Source organism: Cydia pomonella, chromosome 8 (genome assembly GCF_033807575.1).
Source record: "Cydia pomonella isolate Wapato2018A chromosome 8, ilCydPomo1, whole genome shotgun sequence".
NCBI lineage: Eukaryota > Metazoa > Arthropoda > Insecta > Lepidoptera > Tortricidae > Cydia > Cydia pomonella.
This window is the reverse complement of record NC_084710.1, coordinates 785,692-804,279: the sequence shown is the minus strand read 5'-3', so window position 1 is coordinate 804,279 and position 18,588 is coordinate 785,692. Positions and strand designations below refer to the sequence as shown.

At 35.2% G+C, this 18,588-nt stretch overlaps 1 protein-coding gene across 2 annotated transcripts in view; it reads left to right on the top strand.

Annotated features, from left to right (window-relative positions):
- The first annotated feature begins 15,324 nt into the window (after window positions 1-15,324).
- Window positions 15,325-18,588, top strand: part of LOC133520364 (lachesin-like) — a 121,670-nt gene continuing 118,406 nt past the window's right edge. Inside the window, exon 1 of one of the 2 annotated variants that reach the window (XM_061854741.1) lies at window positions 15,325-16,813. In XM_061854741.1, the coding sequence (XP_061710725.1) occupies window positions 16,729-16,813 (85 nt within the window). In that variant the 5' untranslated portion in view covers window positions 15,325-16,728. The remainder of the gene's footprint in view (window positions 16,814-18,588) is intronic. The other variant, XM_061854742.1, reaches the window with a different exon arrangement.

The window sequence follows — 18,588 nt, the reverse complement described above, 5'->3', positions numbered from 1 at the left end:
TCTACACAAGTAATCAGAACCTGGAAAACACAAACGATATTGAACCAATATTCATACCCAAGGGATACAATTACCAAAATATTTACAGAAAATCGTTTACTTATTAATATTAGACAAGCAATTCCGGTAAATATTTGTAGTAACGTTATCTTTACTGAGCCCTTTATAATATTCAAGATAATTGCTCTTTAAGCTTCTGATAAATTAAAAATTCAAGAGGAATTTTCTGTTGCTGAAAGGTTGTTAGTATATTCTAGCCTAATTCAGATTTCGGTAAATGTTGAAGTTATTTTTTAAATATCAAAGTTAGGCACTGGATACGAGGGAAAATAATTTTCTTGCTTTAAAAAAGTAACATTACCAGACATAGAACTTATAATAGCAAAAACAAGAGATTGACATAATGAAATATCGACATGTTACCAACCAATGGGCAAAGCAAGTCAAACATAAATAGGTACCTAATGTACCTATATAAGACTAAATTATAAAGAGGTATAAGTAGGTATCGAAGTTTTTATCGCATGGTAAGACTAATAGCAAGCTATGGAGCCGACATTAGCAATAAAATTCAACTCATATTCATACTCATACTCATTTACTTATTTAATTAGTGATTTCAACTATACTGCCATGCCATTAACTTAGCGTTCCATTTCGATTACGTTTTTTCTAATTTTTAATTCAAAATAAATAGTAATTAATAGATACAGAAACTAAAAAAAGAATGACTTATATAATAAATTACAAATAAATAAAAACTAACTTAAAACTAACAAAAAAAGTCCCCCAAGTCTGTTCCCTGCGGAAGGGTGCCCATTTTTAATTAGTGATTTAAATTTTACAAGGACAAGAATGTTTGTAAACGATCCTTCCATTTTGTCTTTCAGGACATAAATATTACTAATAAAACATATCACCATTTTTATGTATTGATTAATTTACATTCATAATATTTTTACCTCTTTTAATATACATATTGTTTTTTTTTTTTTTTAAGAATTTTCGTTATTTAATCAATGCAAAAAATAGTAATTATTCTGATTTGTAATATTTATATATTCAAAGACAAAATTAAAGTATAGTATATAACTCGTCAAAGTTATAACTCTCGGTTATAAAACTCAAATCACTTATTAAATAGATGAATGAGTATGAGTATGAATATGAGTTGAATTTTATTGCTAATGTCGACTCCATAGCTCGCTATTACTCTTACTCGTACCGTGCGATAAAAACTCCGATGCCTAGTTATAACTTACCGAAATGTTACCTACTTATGCATTAGTTTTTGTAAGAATATATTCGAATATATTCTAAAACTAGTAGATATTTTATAACCAACGGTAGTTATTCTCTATAGAGTTGAGTGTACAGTCACGTCTGAAAATATTGTTACGAAAAAAGTGACAAAAATATGTACACACTACTTTAATATATGGGTAATAAAGTCGTGAATACATATTTTTGGCACTTTTTCGTAACGATATTTTCAGACGTGACTGTACACTCAACTCTATAGAGAATAACTACCGTTGGTTAGAAAATATCTACTCGTTTTAGAATACGACGGTCTCGTTAGCGCTATGGAAAATGGCGTCACTGCGCAGTTGCGCCAACGTTGCGTCGAGCATCAGCCACAGAGTTGACTAGACGCCGACGCTCGAGAGACGCTAGTGTGGGGTGGCCTTTTAAGTCCGAAACTTCTTGAAACGCATAAACCGCGTAGCATTGCTACGGTTTTGCCTTACAATCATCCGTAGCATACCTACGTCTACTTACGTCATCTTTCGTAGCTCCCACTACGACTACGATTAAATTGCAGTTGTTTTGTAGTTTCAGCGTGGAGTGTAGTCGGGCGCGGAAAGTTTTTGCATCCAGCGGGTGTCTTCGACTGTTAAGAACAGTTTAGAATAATCCTAGTGAAGGGTGGCCATGAGTTTTACAAGGGAATGGAATAAGCAAAATAACAGGCGTATTCTAGTTTTAAGATATGAATTTAATCTGTCAGTATCAAAAGTGAAATTTCTTCAATCAAAAACGTCACTTTTGACACTAACAGATCAGTTCCATATCTAATCCAGATCGAATTACTATATTATGCATTGCACATCTCTTTATTAAAATAAAAAAATCAGCCTTTTACGAAGATATTTTTTTGGCATGTAAGTAGAAAACATTATTATTTTAATAATAAATAAGCTAAACTATTACAAAAAGATGTTGTTATGAGAGTTAAAATTTAAAACGGATAATTAATAAATGCTAGGCTAAAATGGGACTGGGCCGGTCACGTCTACCGCATGCACCCAGAGAGGTGGGCTAGCATAGCCATAGTGGATGCCGGTAGAGGGACGTGGACGGGGCAGGCCCAGGCGGAGATGGCGGGATGACCTGGACAGCTTCCTGAACAACTGGCCGGAGGAAACACCAAATCGGGAATCGTGGAAATCAAGGGGAGATTTTGCCCATGCCTTTGCCCAGCAGTGGGACACACAAACAGGCTAATAAAAAAAAAATGTATGTTCTTTTTTATACTACGTCAGTGGGCAACAAGCATACGGCCCACCTGATCGTCAGCAGCCTCGTAGCATATGTACGCCTGCAACTTCAGAGGAGTTACATGCGTACACACATAACCTATTTATCAATCCAATCTATAATTACTATATAATGTTTTATTTAACCAATATTTTGTATATATTTGTATTAATTTTATACTTTTATACAGGGCACTTCTATTACCCAATGTATTAAAAAAAATTGGGTTAGTATAGCACACATTAATTTCATTTATTTCATGTTGTCCAACATGCGGCATTTTGCGATACTAGAAAAACATTCGCATACTCCCTTTCATCCCTTTATCTAACAAAATATCATATATTTTGTGCCATATTTTGTTGTTATTATTTCCGGTATCAAAGGACATACAACATTACATTAATATTACATTTTTGTTTTGTAAATGAAGGAAATAGTAAATAAATAAAAATATGATAGTGTCTACGTAATATAAGTAAGCTATGTAAGTAAATAGGTAATAGTATGTACTCTGCTCATAATTAGGTAGATCACGATAAAATTATTAAGTATATTTTACTTGTTAAACAAATGTCTAAAATGTATTGACTTATTCCTAACTTATTTCACAGAGACAATCAAGCATTGTGTAAATGAGAAACAAAATAGATTATCCGTGAAGTCACTGCACTTATCACGAGTAGAAAGCTAGAGGACACAATTATTCATATAACTGAAATTTCAAGAATTTTAAATTCAATGAAACTGACAGTCTAATATATTCGTTATATTTTTGGTGTCTGCGTGATCGCTCACACAATGGGGGCCTATATTTGTAGACGAGCGTATCTTTGTACACTGGGTATCATTATTAAAATGCAACTGGTAAATATAAACTATGACTTTGATTTATAAAAGAGATAGAGATCATTATAAAAATTACTCTGACTCTGTACGTTTCATTAAATTTAAAATTATTATATATGTGTTACTGTAAAAACCCGTTTTTAGTTAAAACGCGTTTTCCCTAATAAAAACTAGGACTTTTGCGAAAACTAGTTCAGACTGAAAAATAACAGTTATAAATAGTTTTTACCGAGACCATACGGAAAACTAGTTTAAGATAAATAAATAAATATTATAGGACATTATTACACAAATTGACTAAGTCCCACAGTAAGCTCAATAAGGCTTGTGTTGAGGGTACTAGACAACGATATATATAATACATAAATATTTATAAATACTTAAATACATAGAAAACACCCATGACTCAGGAACAAATATCCATGCTCATCACACGAATACATGCCCTTACCAGAATTTGAACCCGGGACCATCGGCTTCATAGGCAGGGTCACTACCCACTAGGCCAGACCGGTCGTCGTAGTCGTAAGATAACTAGTGAAAATTCATTTTCACTAAAAAAGGCTATTTACATTAACATAATATACGCATTATTTTTACCTGTGTGGGTAAAAATTATGGTATTAAACAATGATACGTCTTTAAGCATGTAAAATTTGTACGTACGTAATTTTGTCAAACCATGGTCACCCTGGTGGCAACTCTTGCATGTGCGAGTAGCGGGCACTAACGCCCGTTTGCCCCGTAATGCTTCCAGCTCGTGGTTAACGCCTCGCTACGTGGTGCACTTCGTAATGGCGCTTGTTAGGCTATACCACAATATGGGTTCATTTTAGGTAGCTCGGCTTCTTAGCTAGACTTAGATAAAGATAGTTTATTATTCAAGTAGGCATATTACAATGCACTTATGAACGTCAAATAAAGCTATACACCGGCTCTAACCCTACACCTCTGACTCGAGAAGATTTAAATCCCCCCTCAATTGGAGGAGGGTATCCCAATATGGACCGGCAAGAAACTTTTTTAGCTACTTACTTAGTATGGAGGCATAGTCCCATCGGGTAGAAAGCACGAAACTTTGAAAGTTATTGGCGTAACATTTTTAAATGTCAAGATAAAGTTATAGACGTAGCATTTTTTTAATGTTTTAATTTTGCGATAATTTAATGAATTGCTGATTGTCAAATTAGGATTTTAAAAAATATGGCACAATAATATATATGTAATATCAATCGGTATTTTCACATAAATAATGGTCACATTAACAATATACATAATGGATATATACAGATGATTACTATAACTAGCTTATATCTAAAATAGGCCCTTGAGGCATTGTACTAAGGATGCTGGCGGTATTTCCTCGTTGTATCGCAATACTGATACGTTGTGCGAGGAAGCCGCCAGCTCTTCAATCACCAGTTACGTCAACCAGACGTTTCGCGATTTCTCCAAAAAACTTGTGCGCGCTGGGACCCCATGGACCTAGAGTTTCAACGCCAAATGGTCACATAAATTACTGGGTCCTGAGACCCCTTAGCAACTAAAAGAAACTAGGGTACGACTATCCAAGTTTTAAGTTAATTGAATCAAAATATAGTCAAATCGCTTTACAGAAAAACGCAGTTATGATAATACAGCCATTTGTTTGAGTAAATGAATAATCTCTACAAAAAAAAACATCAGCACGTAGGTGCCATACTCCGTAATAATCTAACCAAACATAACGCAAATGCTGCCCATATTCTATCGACGTGCAACCAAAATAAATATACCTATAGGCACATTATTTTCAAGCAGTTTATATGAACCTTATCTCGAAATACTAAGGTTCATATTTCTACGCAAACTGGTAAGATAGATTGGCTATACGAAGTTTCCTTATAGTTAATTCAAAGAAAACGTGTCCCTGCTATCTGTCCCTCTATCGGCTTATCGCGTTTTGGGAGGCGTGTGTGCTTCGGCGGTGGCATACGGGGCGTTGTTGCGATATAAAACGTTCGATATGAATATGATAACAGTGAAGTTTAGTAGTATAACCTAAGTACTAATTTCGGAAATCAACTTGCATACAAAATTTGCACAAATTGCTCTTTAAAAATCTTCTTTGCATCGTTGACGATTGGTGATGCAACATTTAGAGTTTTTGTGAGAGCATCATTTTAAATTTAGAGTTTATTACAACGGAATTTGGCTAACATCTTATCAGTTTTTTTCTATATCATATTGAACAAAGCGAATTCAATTCGAATATTCTTCCTTAAGACGAAAGTATCGTCTTTTCATACAAAGTCCTCAAGTTCTCTAGATTTTAGCATTATTGAAAATATTTTGTCAAAATTTGTTGTATATCAACCACAGCTATGCCCCTACGTTTGATTTTTTTACGAATTTTTAATTATTATAAGAGTTAGAAGCATTTAAAAATTCGTACGAAATCTGTATTTCGCTCCTAATTTTTACAATAATCATAAAATCGAAACAAGTCAAACATAGGGGCATAGCTATAGTTAATATACATCAGATTATGTTACTAAAATTTCCATAAATTCGATATCCAGAAGGGATAATGGGAAATACGTTTGTATGGCAAAGCGGCCGTCCCCTTTCCTCTTAAGATACTAAAGTTCGAATACGTTACCGGTAGCCCCTGTACGTACAAAACCACTTCCGCCACTATATGAACATTTTTGTAGATTCATCATAAATTCTGCTACAGTCGATGTCGTAATCTAATAGTTATAAGGCGTCTTCGATCGTTTAGTTCAACTGTGGAGCAACACTGCAACAGTAAGCCACAAGGTAAGTTACCTAATGTTACCGTATTGCACCGTGTGTTACTCCACAAAAGTTAAATGCGGTGTGAATGCACCTTATGAAGAACATCGTAAATGTAACCCAAGCTTTAACAAACGAGCGCAAAATTATATTAATGAATGAATGAATGATTGAATGAATGAAATTTAATCCAGAAAATTATTAATATATAATTATTTATTAATGATGCGTGGGCATACTATTGACGAGTTATTCAGTCCAAACAGCATTCTAAGTTACCCATAGTGCCCCCCGCGGGGGATAAAAGCAGTCATGTGATAGAGTCCTCATGCAGTAAAGTAAATACAATATATTGCACCACAAAGGAGAAATTCAATAACACATTTACAATGTAAATAAAGGTAGCAACAGTTCTAGTTTATTTTACATAAGAGCATCATCACTTGGCAAGCGTTTTCGCTTAAGATTCATTCCCGTATCGCCACCCATACATTACGGCCGTTAGGATCCTCGATAAGCCGCCACAGGTACAGATTAGATGGCCCAAGTTTCGATGGCTTCTTGTTTCGGAGTCGCTTAAAAATGTGCTGCTATGGCACTTTGGCCTCTAATGGTAGCTTTAGGCGTGGCAATGGGGCTCAGGGATGATAATCACTGGGAATCGGAAGACAATTGACATCGGGAAAACGGTTCAGTAGAAATTTTCAACATACTTGACAAGAAATAGGTAGATACTATATTTAACAAAACTAACTTTCAATAGACGTAATATGAATAGACCTTAATTTTAGGAGTTTCAATAACATTCAATCGAAGTGTGCATTACGTAGTTTGGACAGTTGAGTAAGAATGATAAAATTGTTGCCAAACAAAATCAAAACGGCTGGCAGAAAGTAAACGAAGTTAGACTAAAACTCCCGACTAGATATGACCGAATATTATATACGTATACACAGTTACTTAAAAAAAATTGTAATAATTTGTTTTACTGTAAACGCATAGTAGTATTGACGTGTAAGAATGAATATTTGCATTAAAGCAATTTAATACACATAACAGGCGAGTTGTGTAACCCCGGGGTCCTACACGCCCAGGCGCTGTACGTGCCAGACCGGCACGTGTGGCGTCGCCGCCGCCTGCCGCTGCTGGCCGTACCCCTTGCTCGCACAAAACTGCTGAGGGAAGCCCCGCTAACGAGGGCCTACGCACTATCAATAAACTTGCGTTGAAGTTGGACATATTGACGTGCTCTCTGAATGATCTCACAAAGGCTGCAATGATAACATAAGGTTAAGTTTATAATTATATAGTCAATAACTCTGATTATTGGTTTGTCGCTTATCTATCGCATTAGGATAAACCTGCAGCGAGCGGTATCATGGTCGCATTTTTATCATCTGTCATGTCATGCGTCATTTTCGCACTTACATACTAGTTAGAACGTGTCAGGTATGGTGACAAATGATAAAAAGGCGACCATCTTAGCCCTACTGTAATGATAGATTTAAGTTTTATTAATAAATAAAAAAAAAAAAAAAAAAACAGAAATATTTATCGACAAATTCTATTACATCAAGTCACGTTTAGCATAGATGGCTAACGCAGATTTGCAATAGTTCTAAGTAGTTCTAGTACTGTAACCTAGTGAGTAGTTTTTTTTTGGTTTGCTGACATATTATCAAAAAGAAACTAAAAAAAATATTTTGAAATTATAACATGTAACACACAAATCAAATAAAACTCCAAAAAAAATCATGAGTATCAAGGAATTGATTAACATATTATATTTTTGATTAACAAATACAAAAAAAAACTTTATCGACAGTAATGATGAATGAATGAACTCTGTTCATAATATTTCAAAAATCTGTTCAGAAATGCGATTTACAGGCAGAGAGAACAACTAAGAGTAAGAAATTTTTTTTGTACAAGCTGAAACAGATACACTTAGCTCGCGCTTTACTCACTTAGTTAATGGAAAATATTAAATTCAAGTACAAAAAGTTATATTCTATCATACACGTCCGGGGTTCCAACCCGGATCGTCGCTGTTACAAAGCGGCTGTTTGCCTCCTGTACCACTATAAGATATACGTAAGTTGGTGAAATTAGGCTACTTATTCTCGTGAAAGAATTTAAATAAGAAAGGGTCGTGATAGGTTTTCGTAACGAAAAAATCTTACAATATTTCGCCTAGCCTCCATCAGCCAACCGTCTGATAAGGAAGTTCGTTCCAAAAATAATAGTCTAATATAACAAAACTTAAATGAACAATCAAAATGTAAGTTCGAATGGGCATCATAGCTTACCTACAGATGTGACTAAGATAACTCTAATATAAAGTTTTGTTCCCAATATATTACAATACTTAAGATATTAACTCCAGAATTTCTTTGAGTTCAAAATAGTGAAAAAAATGTTTCAAATATAGAATTTTCCCGGTTTCCTTCAACGCCCGGTTGATTTCTTTCATTTTCCGCACCGTATTTTATCTTCAGCTGTTTTATTTTTATTTATGCCAGCAAAGACATTTTTTGAGTCTACAGGAACTTGTTCGTTGCGAATATTTTCCAAACAATTTATTTTTTAATATTGTCTACTTCAAATATGCTGTTATAGTTTTTAGCTCGTTAAAATGAATTAAGTGAGTAATAAGTGTAATGCAAACGGTCAGAAGCAAGTTACGCGAAGTTAAAGAAAGGGAGTATTTTGTTATATTATAGCATTTACTTTTAATGTTGCATATGTTCTAGTTTGTCATTATAAAATCCATAAGTCTATATTTATTATTTATTCTCTGGTTTTCGAAATTAAAATTTCTCATTGTTTTAAGCCAACCCGTTATTAAAACATTTTTCATCCACTGTCGTTTTATTAGGCAGTCATTTTTCAAATTTGACGTCTAAAATACCTAAATTTATATTTTTTATACGTTTCGTAAAGTGAATAATCCGCCATAAGTACTCGTTTTTCTAGCGCCGATCACCAAAGTAACAAGATGGAAATAATTTCCGGCAAAAGTGGGAAGAGGCACATTTTCATAACACCTTCGCATCTGACAACAGGTGACTTAATGTCCGGTCGTTTGTTTCCTTTATGTCTCGCTAGATGACGCCACAGTGTAAGATGACAATGCAGTACGTGAAAGGCCATTTTTTAAGTGTACTTATACTGGTATGTCAACTTTGTCAATAGAAAAAGGCGTAAAATACAAAATGTGTATGATAAATATGTGATTTCAAATTTGCCACCTTTTTTTCTACTAACAAAAGTAGCTTGCTTGTATCTTTTTTTTTAGGGTTTCTTGGGCTTAGTTGAAATAATATGTTTTATCCTTGTATCGGCCAACACAGATGTTGATCAGAGTATTAATCTACGACACTTAAGTAGTTAGTTTTATAAGTATATAATTATATCTTGATACATGTCAGCCACATTATGGCACCTTTTCTTGAAAGTACTGGTGATTGCCCTTTGTATATTTTTGGTATAAAAGTCATAGTTGAAAACGATGTTTAATTTAAATTCACGTAAATGTGTCGGCATGTCACAATTTTTACGATCACAAGCTCGTTCCATTCACGAAAAATCATATTAGTTTTGTTCGATCGATGAACCTCAAGAAACACCAACCTCAGGATGCTTTTCTTTCGTCGCGTTATATTTTCTCGTCAGCTGCATTCGCTCTGAACAACTGCGGTGGCATCAAGGTTCCATTTTTATCGCTTGTCACTTTGCCCGTTACTTTCGCGTTTACATACTTGTTAGAACGTGACGGACATGGTGACAAAAGATAAAGAGCCGACCATCATAGCCCTACAGGACATTCGACAAAATACTTTAGACCTTTATTTTAACTATTAAACAGTACAGTACCCCTAGTGTAAATATTTTCGACAGCGAAACGTGACGTACGCGTTTGCGTTAAGTGTCATTTTGTATGAGATTTTTGACTTTCCAAAACGTCCCGGTTGGCGCGCTGTTCAAAAACCCATACAAAATGAGACTTAACGCAAACGCATACGTCACGTTTCGCTATCGACTAAATTTACACTAGGGGTACTGTTTTCATAATAATTACTGTACTTTCGTAGCATCGTTACGCGTCCAAGGTATCAAATTATGTAAGATTCGACGTAATTTTTCATTCTCACGCAACGAGAAAAGTTGAGAACGCCATTCAGGCGACCTGACTGCCTTAATTTTATATAAGTGTTGCAATTATTCCCTGAGTGGTGCTATGATTGCTCTTCCGAGACAATTTTACTGTAAATTCCCGTCTGTTTAATATTAGGCTTAAATAATCTTGTAGTAGGAACATGAAACTAATTCGACAATGTTGATATTCATGAGAATATTTTAGACTAGGGGACTCCAAATTATGGGAATTCTAAAGAAGTAGAAGAGCCGAAAACCTGGAGCGATATTCTGATTTTACATTTGTCAAAGTTTTTTTTTTTTTTAATACTACGTCGGTGGCAAACAAGCATACGGCCCGCCTGATGGTAAGCAGTATTCGTAGCCTATGTACGCCTGCAACTCCAGAGGAGTTACATGCGCGTTGCCGACCCTAACCCCCTCCCACCCCTTGTTGAGCTCTGGCAACCTTACTCACCGGCAGGAACACAACACTATGAGTAGGGTCTAGTGTTATTTGGCTGCGATTTTATATTATTTATGGATTTTTTATTATTATTATTTATAGAGTTTTGATATTATTATGTCACAAACTTGATAATACTCGGAGTAAGCAGCACGAGCATTCGTCTCACATCTATATCAAAACCTTAACACATTAATGGAATCTCTACGGTATTGACTATTTGGTCAAAAAAAATGAGACCCTGATGGAACCTAAAGAACGGCAATGCGCAAATTACGCTTCTGAAGGTGCGTGCTTGTTTCCCACCCTCGTCCACAAAGGTGCGGTCATCATCAATATAATCTGATATATGGTCTACTTAATATGTTGTAATCAGAGAACGTGACGTCACGGGCTTAATGACGTCATCAGTCGTGCTCGTGTAACATACAAGTAACTCGTGACGCAATGCTTTTAACGGGGGATTTAAAGCGAAATCGTAATGAGTGCACTTAAAACGATGAAACGTAGGCACATTACGTACATTTTGAGAGGTATTCATAGTTTAGATGTTCCCTTGATTTAATTTTCTTGGTTTTTTTTTATCATAGTTTTTTTGTGTAATTTGACATTTAGAGACAGTATACATCTGTAATAAAGTATTTATTATTTCATCGATTCCATATTTGTAATTTTTATTGTTTGTAAAAATGGACATGTAAAAGTGCCCCTGTGGCCTATTTGCTGAATAAATGTTTGATATTTGATAATAATTGATTTTATGTTCCATAATTACCTATATTGATGGGTAAAGGCAGAAAGAACACTTTAAGCGACACTGGTCGAAACTGAGTTATACATACATAATAACTCAGGTATATCATTAGAATCAGCATTTTTATAAAAATATGCATAAGTTTAAAAAAATGGGTGTCTGTAAAGTCGGTTTACGGAAGATAATATTGCGTGATAACGTCATAAGAAAACATTGATGAAAAATTGCATACTTTTATTTATGAATTGAATTGAATTATTATCACTGAATTATCATTATTTTGTACAACTGATACAAAGGAGTTACCATGGAGATCTAGTGTCCACAACGTGGCCGTAACTTTACCATGGAGATCTGTTCAGCAAAAAAAATATTCTTATTCTTATTCTTCACAACTCTTCTTCTTCCTAGCGTTGTCCCGGCATATTGCCACGGCTCGTGGGAGCCTGGGGTCCGCTTGACAACTAATCCCAAGATTTTGCATAGGCACAAGTTTTTACGAAAGCGACTGCCATCTGACCTTCCAACCCAGAGGGTAAAACTAGGCCTTGTTGGGATTAGTCCGGTTTCTTCACGATGTTTTCCTTCACCGAAAAGCGACTGGTAAATATCAAATGATATTTACCAGTCGCTTTCTTATATTAATTAAGCATATTTAAGAATCCAGATATCTACCTGTAGGGCTACGCCAGAGAGGATAGAGATCTGTTCACAACGTGACACTTTTTCGTGCATGCTACCGGTGTTCATCAATTTATAAGACGTTGTATAATTGTAGCATCAAGCTACAATTATACACGTGTCACTTACATTTTCGCGCAATTTCAAACAAAGAATACTTAAAGTACCTACACGTGTTTTGACGTAATGGTGTTAAAGTATTTTTATTAAATTTGAAGTGTCGCTTCAAGGTTTCTTCCGGGAGCGTTTTGGGTCAATTTCAATTAAGTACGAGTAAGTGACTATTTTATTATTCCAGATCTTCCTTTGTTTTACAGAACAAAATTACTGTAGTTGGAAAGCTGTTATAATTTCAAATGAGACGTCCATAAAACGCAGGTCTTTAAAATAGATATTCTAAAAAAAACCGACCATGTGCGAGTCGGACTCGCGCATGAAGGTTTCCATGCCATTGCGCAAGAAACGGCAAAAAATCACGTTTGTTGTATGGGAGCCCCCTTAAATATTTATTTTATTCTGTTTTTAGTATTTGTTGTTATAGCGGCAACATAAATACATCATCTGTGAAAAATTCACATGTCTATCACGGTCATGAGGTACAGTCTGGTGACAGACGGACAGACAAACAGACGGACAGCGGAGTTTTAGTAATAGGGTCGAGTTTTATCCTTGGTTACGGAACTCTAAAAGCCGTCTAAGGGCAAGTCGAGCCATGCTCAGTGTAGGATTCTGTAGTTACCCGTCCATCACAATATACCTTGAACACCCGTTCTATTTATATCATGTGTTTGTTCAATTAGTAAGTTTCATGTACATAACAAGCAAAAGAAAGTATCTTCACAGCTTTTTGTACCTAAGACTTTTGCGATAACTCAAAATCGGCTAAACTGATCATGATCACTATAGTTTTCATTAAATGTCTTTATGAAGCTCTATTTTCAAGTTTTTATTTTAATTGTTTGGACCATTGATTTTAAGATTTAGAGGAAGTGGGCGTTTTTTTTTCTTTCGGAGCGATTGTTGGTATCCTTATTTATATTGTAAATCTTGATTGTATTTGTTTTATATGTGGTGCAATTAAGAATATTTATTAATTTCCGAAAATATCCCAATTTTTATTGAAAGACCTATCGGACGAATTTTCATCCCTACTTTACGTGTAGGAGAGGTACCCTAAAACATTTTTTATACATCTTATTTTACCACTTTGTCGAATTGCAGCTTTCTAGCACTAACGATTACGAAGCAAAGCCTCGGACAGACAGACAGACAGTCGGACATGGCGAAACCATAAGGGTTCCTAGTTGACTACGGAAGCCTTATGGTTTCGCCATGTCCGACTGTTCAATTATATTCGACTTACTCGTACCTTTAATGTAACGTTGAATCATACGTAAATATTTAAACCAAAACGTATTTTTGAAGTGAAAACTTCTTTAGCGGCGCTGTGCACTTTTTGTGATGGGGAAAAAATTTTAAACTCGCGTCAGGTCACGTGACCGTCAGATTGAAAATTCATAAGATGGACACGTGACACCATGGTGACGTGCAAATTGAATGTCATCGAAGCCTGGTTACTTCTGAAAAATCGTATCTCATTCAAGTGTGACATTTTATTTTCTTCATAATCAAAGTGTTGTCATAACGGTTAAAGAAGTTTAATCTTTGTTAATTGTGTTGTATTGTATCTTTGTGGTGTTGGGTGTATCATAATGAGATTGTAGATACTCAAATTTTTCCTTACCAAAAAGTTAAATAACAGAAAAGACGCGTGATTGTTTACTTAATATGATGGTGAACGATTCATTAACATTTACTGATTGTTTAGGCTGTAGTCCTGTTTACGTGTCATGAATTACTCTGTATATGTTATATATTAACACTAAAATTCGCATTTCAAAATATCTTCCACACTCAAATTTATTTACGTAGGTATAATAGAGAATTAGCTCTTTTTATAAAACTGCTACTCAATTTCTCCAAAATATCAAAAATGCACAACGTTAATATTCAAGTTTTCACTTCTGCCGGCACTCCCGGAGTGCAACCCGTTGTTTTTTTTTAATAAACGCACAACACTCCAAGCATTCCATATTTTAAAATATTGTTTGTGTTAAATTACGTAAACAAATACCTTAAAAAACCTATTAGTTGTCATAGATAATGAATTACGTCAAAACGTCGCATAAAGTTTCTTTGATCTGACTGGAAAGGAAATTAGTTTGACTATTCTATCGAAATTAAATCTAAATACGAAATACAATCAGACAATGACGTTGAATTTCAAATGCAGATTTCGGTTCAAGAAGCAACATTTGCATCGATATTATCTGTCGTCTGGCTCTTCGATTTATTGAGGTATATTATAACAGCACCAATTGAGAGACATTTAAGAATATAATTATGTATTTGGAGTAGGTATATTTGATATTTTACTGATAGCTTTAACATTTCTATCAATATGTCAGTTGAAAGTTGAATGTACTATTAGTATTTTATGTTTTCGAGGTGATCTATGATAGACACTGTGGATAAGATTGATTTCAATTGAACATAAATATACTTAAGAATAAAAACTGCACATTATTTTTTTCTAGTCATGGATATTCATGATATATAGAACTTAAACAGCTCTTTCGTTGGCATTTTCCCACCATTTTGGGTAGAATGCGTCCAAGTCGTCCCGCCATCTCCTTTTCGGTCTGTCTGCACCCCGTCCTGCACCGTCTATTGGTGTTCCGTGGGTCCCACTCAGTAACCATTTTCGCCCACCTAAACGAGGGGAGGCCTTTGCCCAGCAGTGGGACACTATAGTAGGCTATTAAAAAAAACAGCCCTTTAGCTCTTGTTTATGTTAATTACTTACTGTACAGGATTTGTGGTTTACCTCCCAATATTGGTACCACGACGATATGGATCGGATATGTCACTGTCAATGTAGGTATCTTGATAGTTACAATGATGTGGGTAGGCTAAGCGATTGGTGAATAAAGTAGTCTATGCTCGGTAAAGGTTCTTTCAATATCTCCTGACAGTCAAAAGTGACGTTATTTTTTAAGAAACGTCACTTTTGACACTGACATCGATCCATATCGGGTCTCGATATTTGACGTTGCTTCCGGTTCGAGCGCCATCTTGATAGTCATGCCTCGTGATTCATTCCTTTGTTTTTTGCTCATTGATATTGTTTTTAAAGATGATTGTTAAAGTTTAATATAGATAGTTTATTATACAGTAAACTAATGTGGTAGGGTGCAGTGAATGGAGAATTAATATTGAAACGCGTTTAACCACCATTTTGGAGTCAACGGCCAACGGTAGTCCACGTGCTCCTTGTAAAGTCCCGCTATCATTTCACAAGAGCTGATAAAATCACCGTACACTGTCTTGTACTAACCGTACAATTTTAGTCATATTTAAAGCTCGTTTGAAAGACCTTGATACTGGCGAAATAGTCCCACTGGACTGAAGCCATAATTTTAAAAAAGAAGAAGAAAATTTGACGTATATTAAAGTTCGAACCAGGCCGTACCTATGGGTACTTTGGCTAACCTAACTTACCTCTGCCTGCGACTTTTTCATCGTATTTGGATCATATTATATACTATAAACAACAATTATTCAGGTTCTCGTCTCTTTGGACATACTCCAGTTAAGAGCTTTAAAAGCTTAATCAATATTGATTGAATCCTAATCCGCATTAGATCGTTTTCACATTATCCGATTCGATATCGGATGTAGGACTAGGATCTTACATCCACAATGGCGGGCCGCGGTGTGTACTTGCGACGCCGGCGGCTTTTTGTTTTTGTGCGCATTCAACTCAAATTTTACCCCTTATCTCAGCCCCTCACGATCTTTTCCTACACCGAAAAAGGTGTACGTGAAGGTCTCAACCCGCATTGGGCCAGCGTGGGGACTATAGCCTAAGCACTCTAGCGCATGAAAGGAGGCCCGTCCCCAGCAGTGGGACGTATTTAGGCTGAATTATTATTATTTTATTATTATCTCAGCCCCTACAGTACGTTGGTTTAACTGAACATGGATTAAAGCCTTAATCCATGTTATATATATCAATAGGTACCTTTAACATCTAAGATGTATGGGTTGATTTTAGCAGTTTAAAAAAATATTTTATTATTAGCGACTCACGCTTTGTAAATTATAACAAATGAAATTTATCAATCGACTAATACTTAAAGCCTCAGCGCTTTTTCGGCAGAATTTTTCATCAATTATTATTATAAATAGAAAAAAAATTGACGATTTAACTTTAAGTGTATATTCTACATCTACAAAATAATGTTAACAATGCCGTCGAATATCAAATTCCACACCACGGGCTTTTTTTTTAATTCGTACACGCATGCGCGAATACTCCTAACGGCCTGCCAAGCCACCGACCGAACAGTTGCTATCTGAACTCGCCCGGGCCCTGCGTCCCGACCGTTAAAAACGCGATCCAAACTTTCGAACATCGAACATAAGCACTTTTTGTTACTGGCCAGTGTTTTTGTGTAAAATGCGCTTGGACGTTGTGATGAAGTGGGAAATACGGTTGATAGTGTTGGGAATTTCAGTGTTGTTTCGCTGCACGGACTCCATCGGTAAGTTATTAAATGTAAAAAGTTAGTAATAATATTACTTAAGTATATATGATGATAATTATATGAACTTTTATAAGTATGTTATTTAATATTTTTTTATCTATTAAATGACCAAAACCAAAAATAATCCAGTTCAGCAACGCAGGCTTCGTCAAATCAGTAACATGATTTGTCGCAAAAAAAAATCAATGACGATATCCGCAACAGGCTAATTAATAATTCAAGTCTAATAAAAAATCCGTCATGAATCGTACCTGGCTCAAATGTCCACACTGGCGGCGTTAACGCCATTAGTGATATTAATTGCATGGCCAAATAATAAAAATGTTATTCATCCATAATATTGAAACGATAATACAGGAAATAAATTTAAATTATTGAAACATGTATGCTCCCAATTTTTTTTGTTGAGGTTTTGGTAAATAAAGTAGTATGGTGAAAATTTTAAAAATCCAGTAATAATGTTTTCTCAAACTTGTAATGAAATGTTGACATGACTTACTTCAAATTAGGTCCGGAAATACTACATATCAGGTGCGATGAGTGATGATGATATGTAAAGGAAGTTCATACAGCCTTACACACCTAGGCCTATAAGGCAACCTCTTTTGTTTTTTAACGTCAAATTATGGCACCTCTTGGCATTCAACTATGAAAAATCTATAAGCAAAATTCTGCCAGTTTATTTTTTGTGTTTGTTAAATATTATTTCAGGTATTCAAAGGGGAACAAAAATTTCATTATTTTTGCGCTACGACGCACATTTTTTGCATAAATTATGAAGCGTCTGGTTGACGTATCTAACTGTCGACCGAAGAGCTGACGAACAACGTATCAGCATTGCGATACAACGAGCAAATGCCGCCAGCATCCTTGGTACAATACCTCAACGGCCTATTTTAGATTTAAGCTAGTTATACACCTGCACACCTTCTACACACCTGTATATATCTATAATGCAAAACTCTTTATATATTTATTATATAAATAAAGAGAGCTTACTGTTTCTAAAAAAAGAAAACGAATAACTTGAAATAAGTGTACCTAGTTGACGAGTTCCACTTTGATCTTTATCAGCAGTTCCACTTTAAGAAACTAAACTTTTCGAATGAAAAGTTGATGAACATATAAAAATACGAAAGTGATGGGGCAACAAATAAAGAAAAAAAACATAACGAATTAATAACGCCTCCTCTGAAATTTGAAGTCGGCGTTAATAAGAGCCATACAATAGTATTAGTGCAGCAGAATCAGTGTCACAAAATTGTATGTTACTTTTAATATAAATTTTGTAAAATAAAGAGTGTACTACTACTACAATGATTGGCTTGGGTACATTATCTTCTTTTTCTATCCGTTGTCGCCCGCTGAGCTCAGGCCAATTAAAGTACGTTATTCGTTCCGGTCTTGAACTAATCTTAGCTAAAAGTGACCCGTAATATTTGAAACCTCTATTGAGTTGATGGATGACCAACGCCTAATTGATCTGAATTTGTCCAAATCCTTTTTGCAGAGAAGTCTTTGTCTTGCTAAGATGAGAACGTTTCGTCTGTAAACTGAATTAGATATACAGACATAAAGGTACTTCATAAAAAGTGACCAATTCGAGGCCGGGTAGCCTAGACTCTAAGCCCTAGAGTTCTATGGCGTTAGCCGCGTAAGCTAAAGACGTCGGTTCGATTCCAACCCCCGCCACTAGAGGGCCTGATCACTTTTTTATTATATGATATGATATCTATTTCAGTTTATATTTTATAAAGAGTTGCGTGACTACT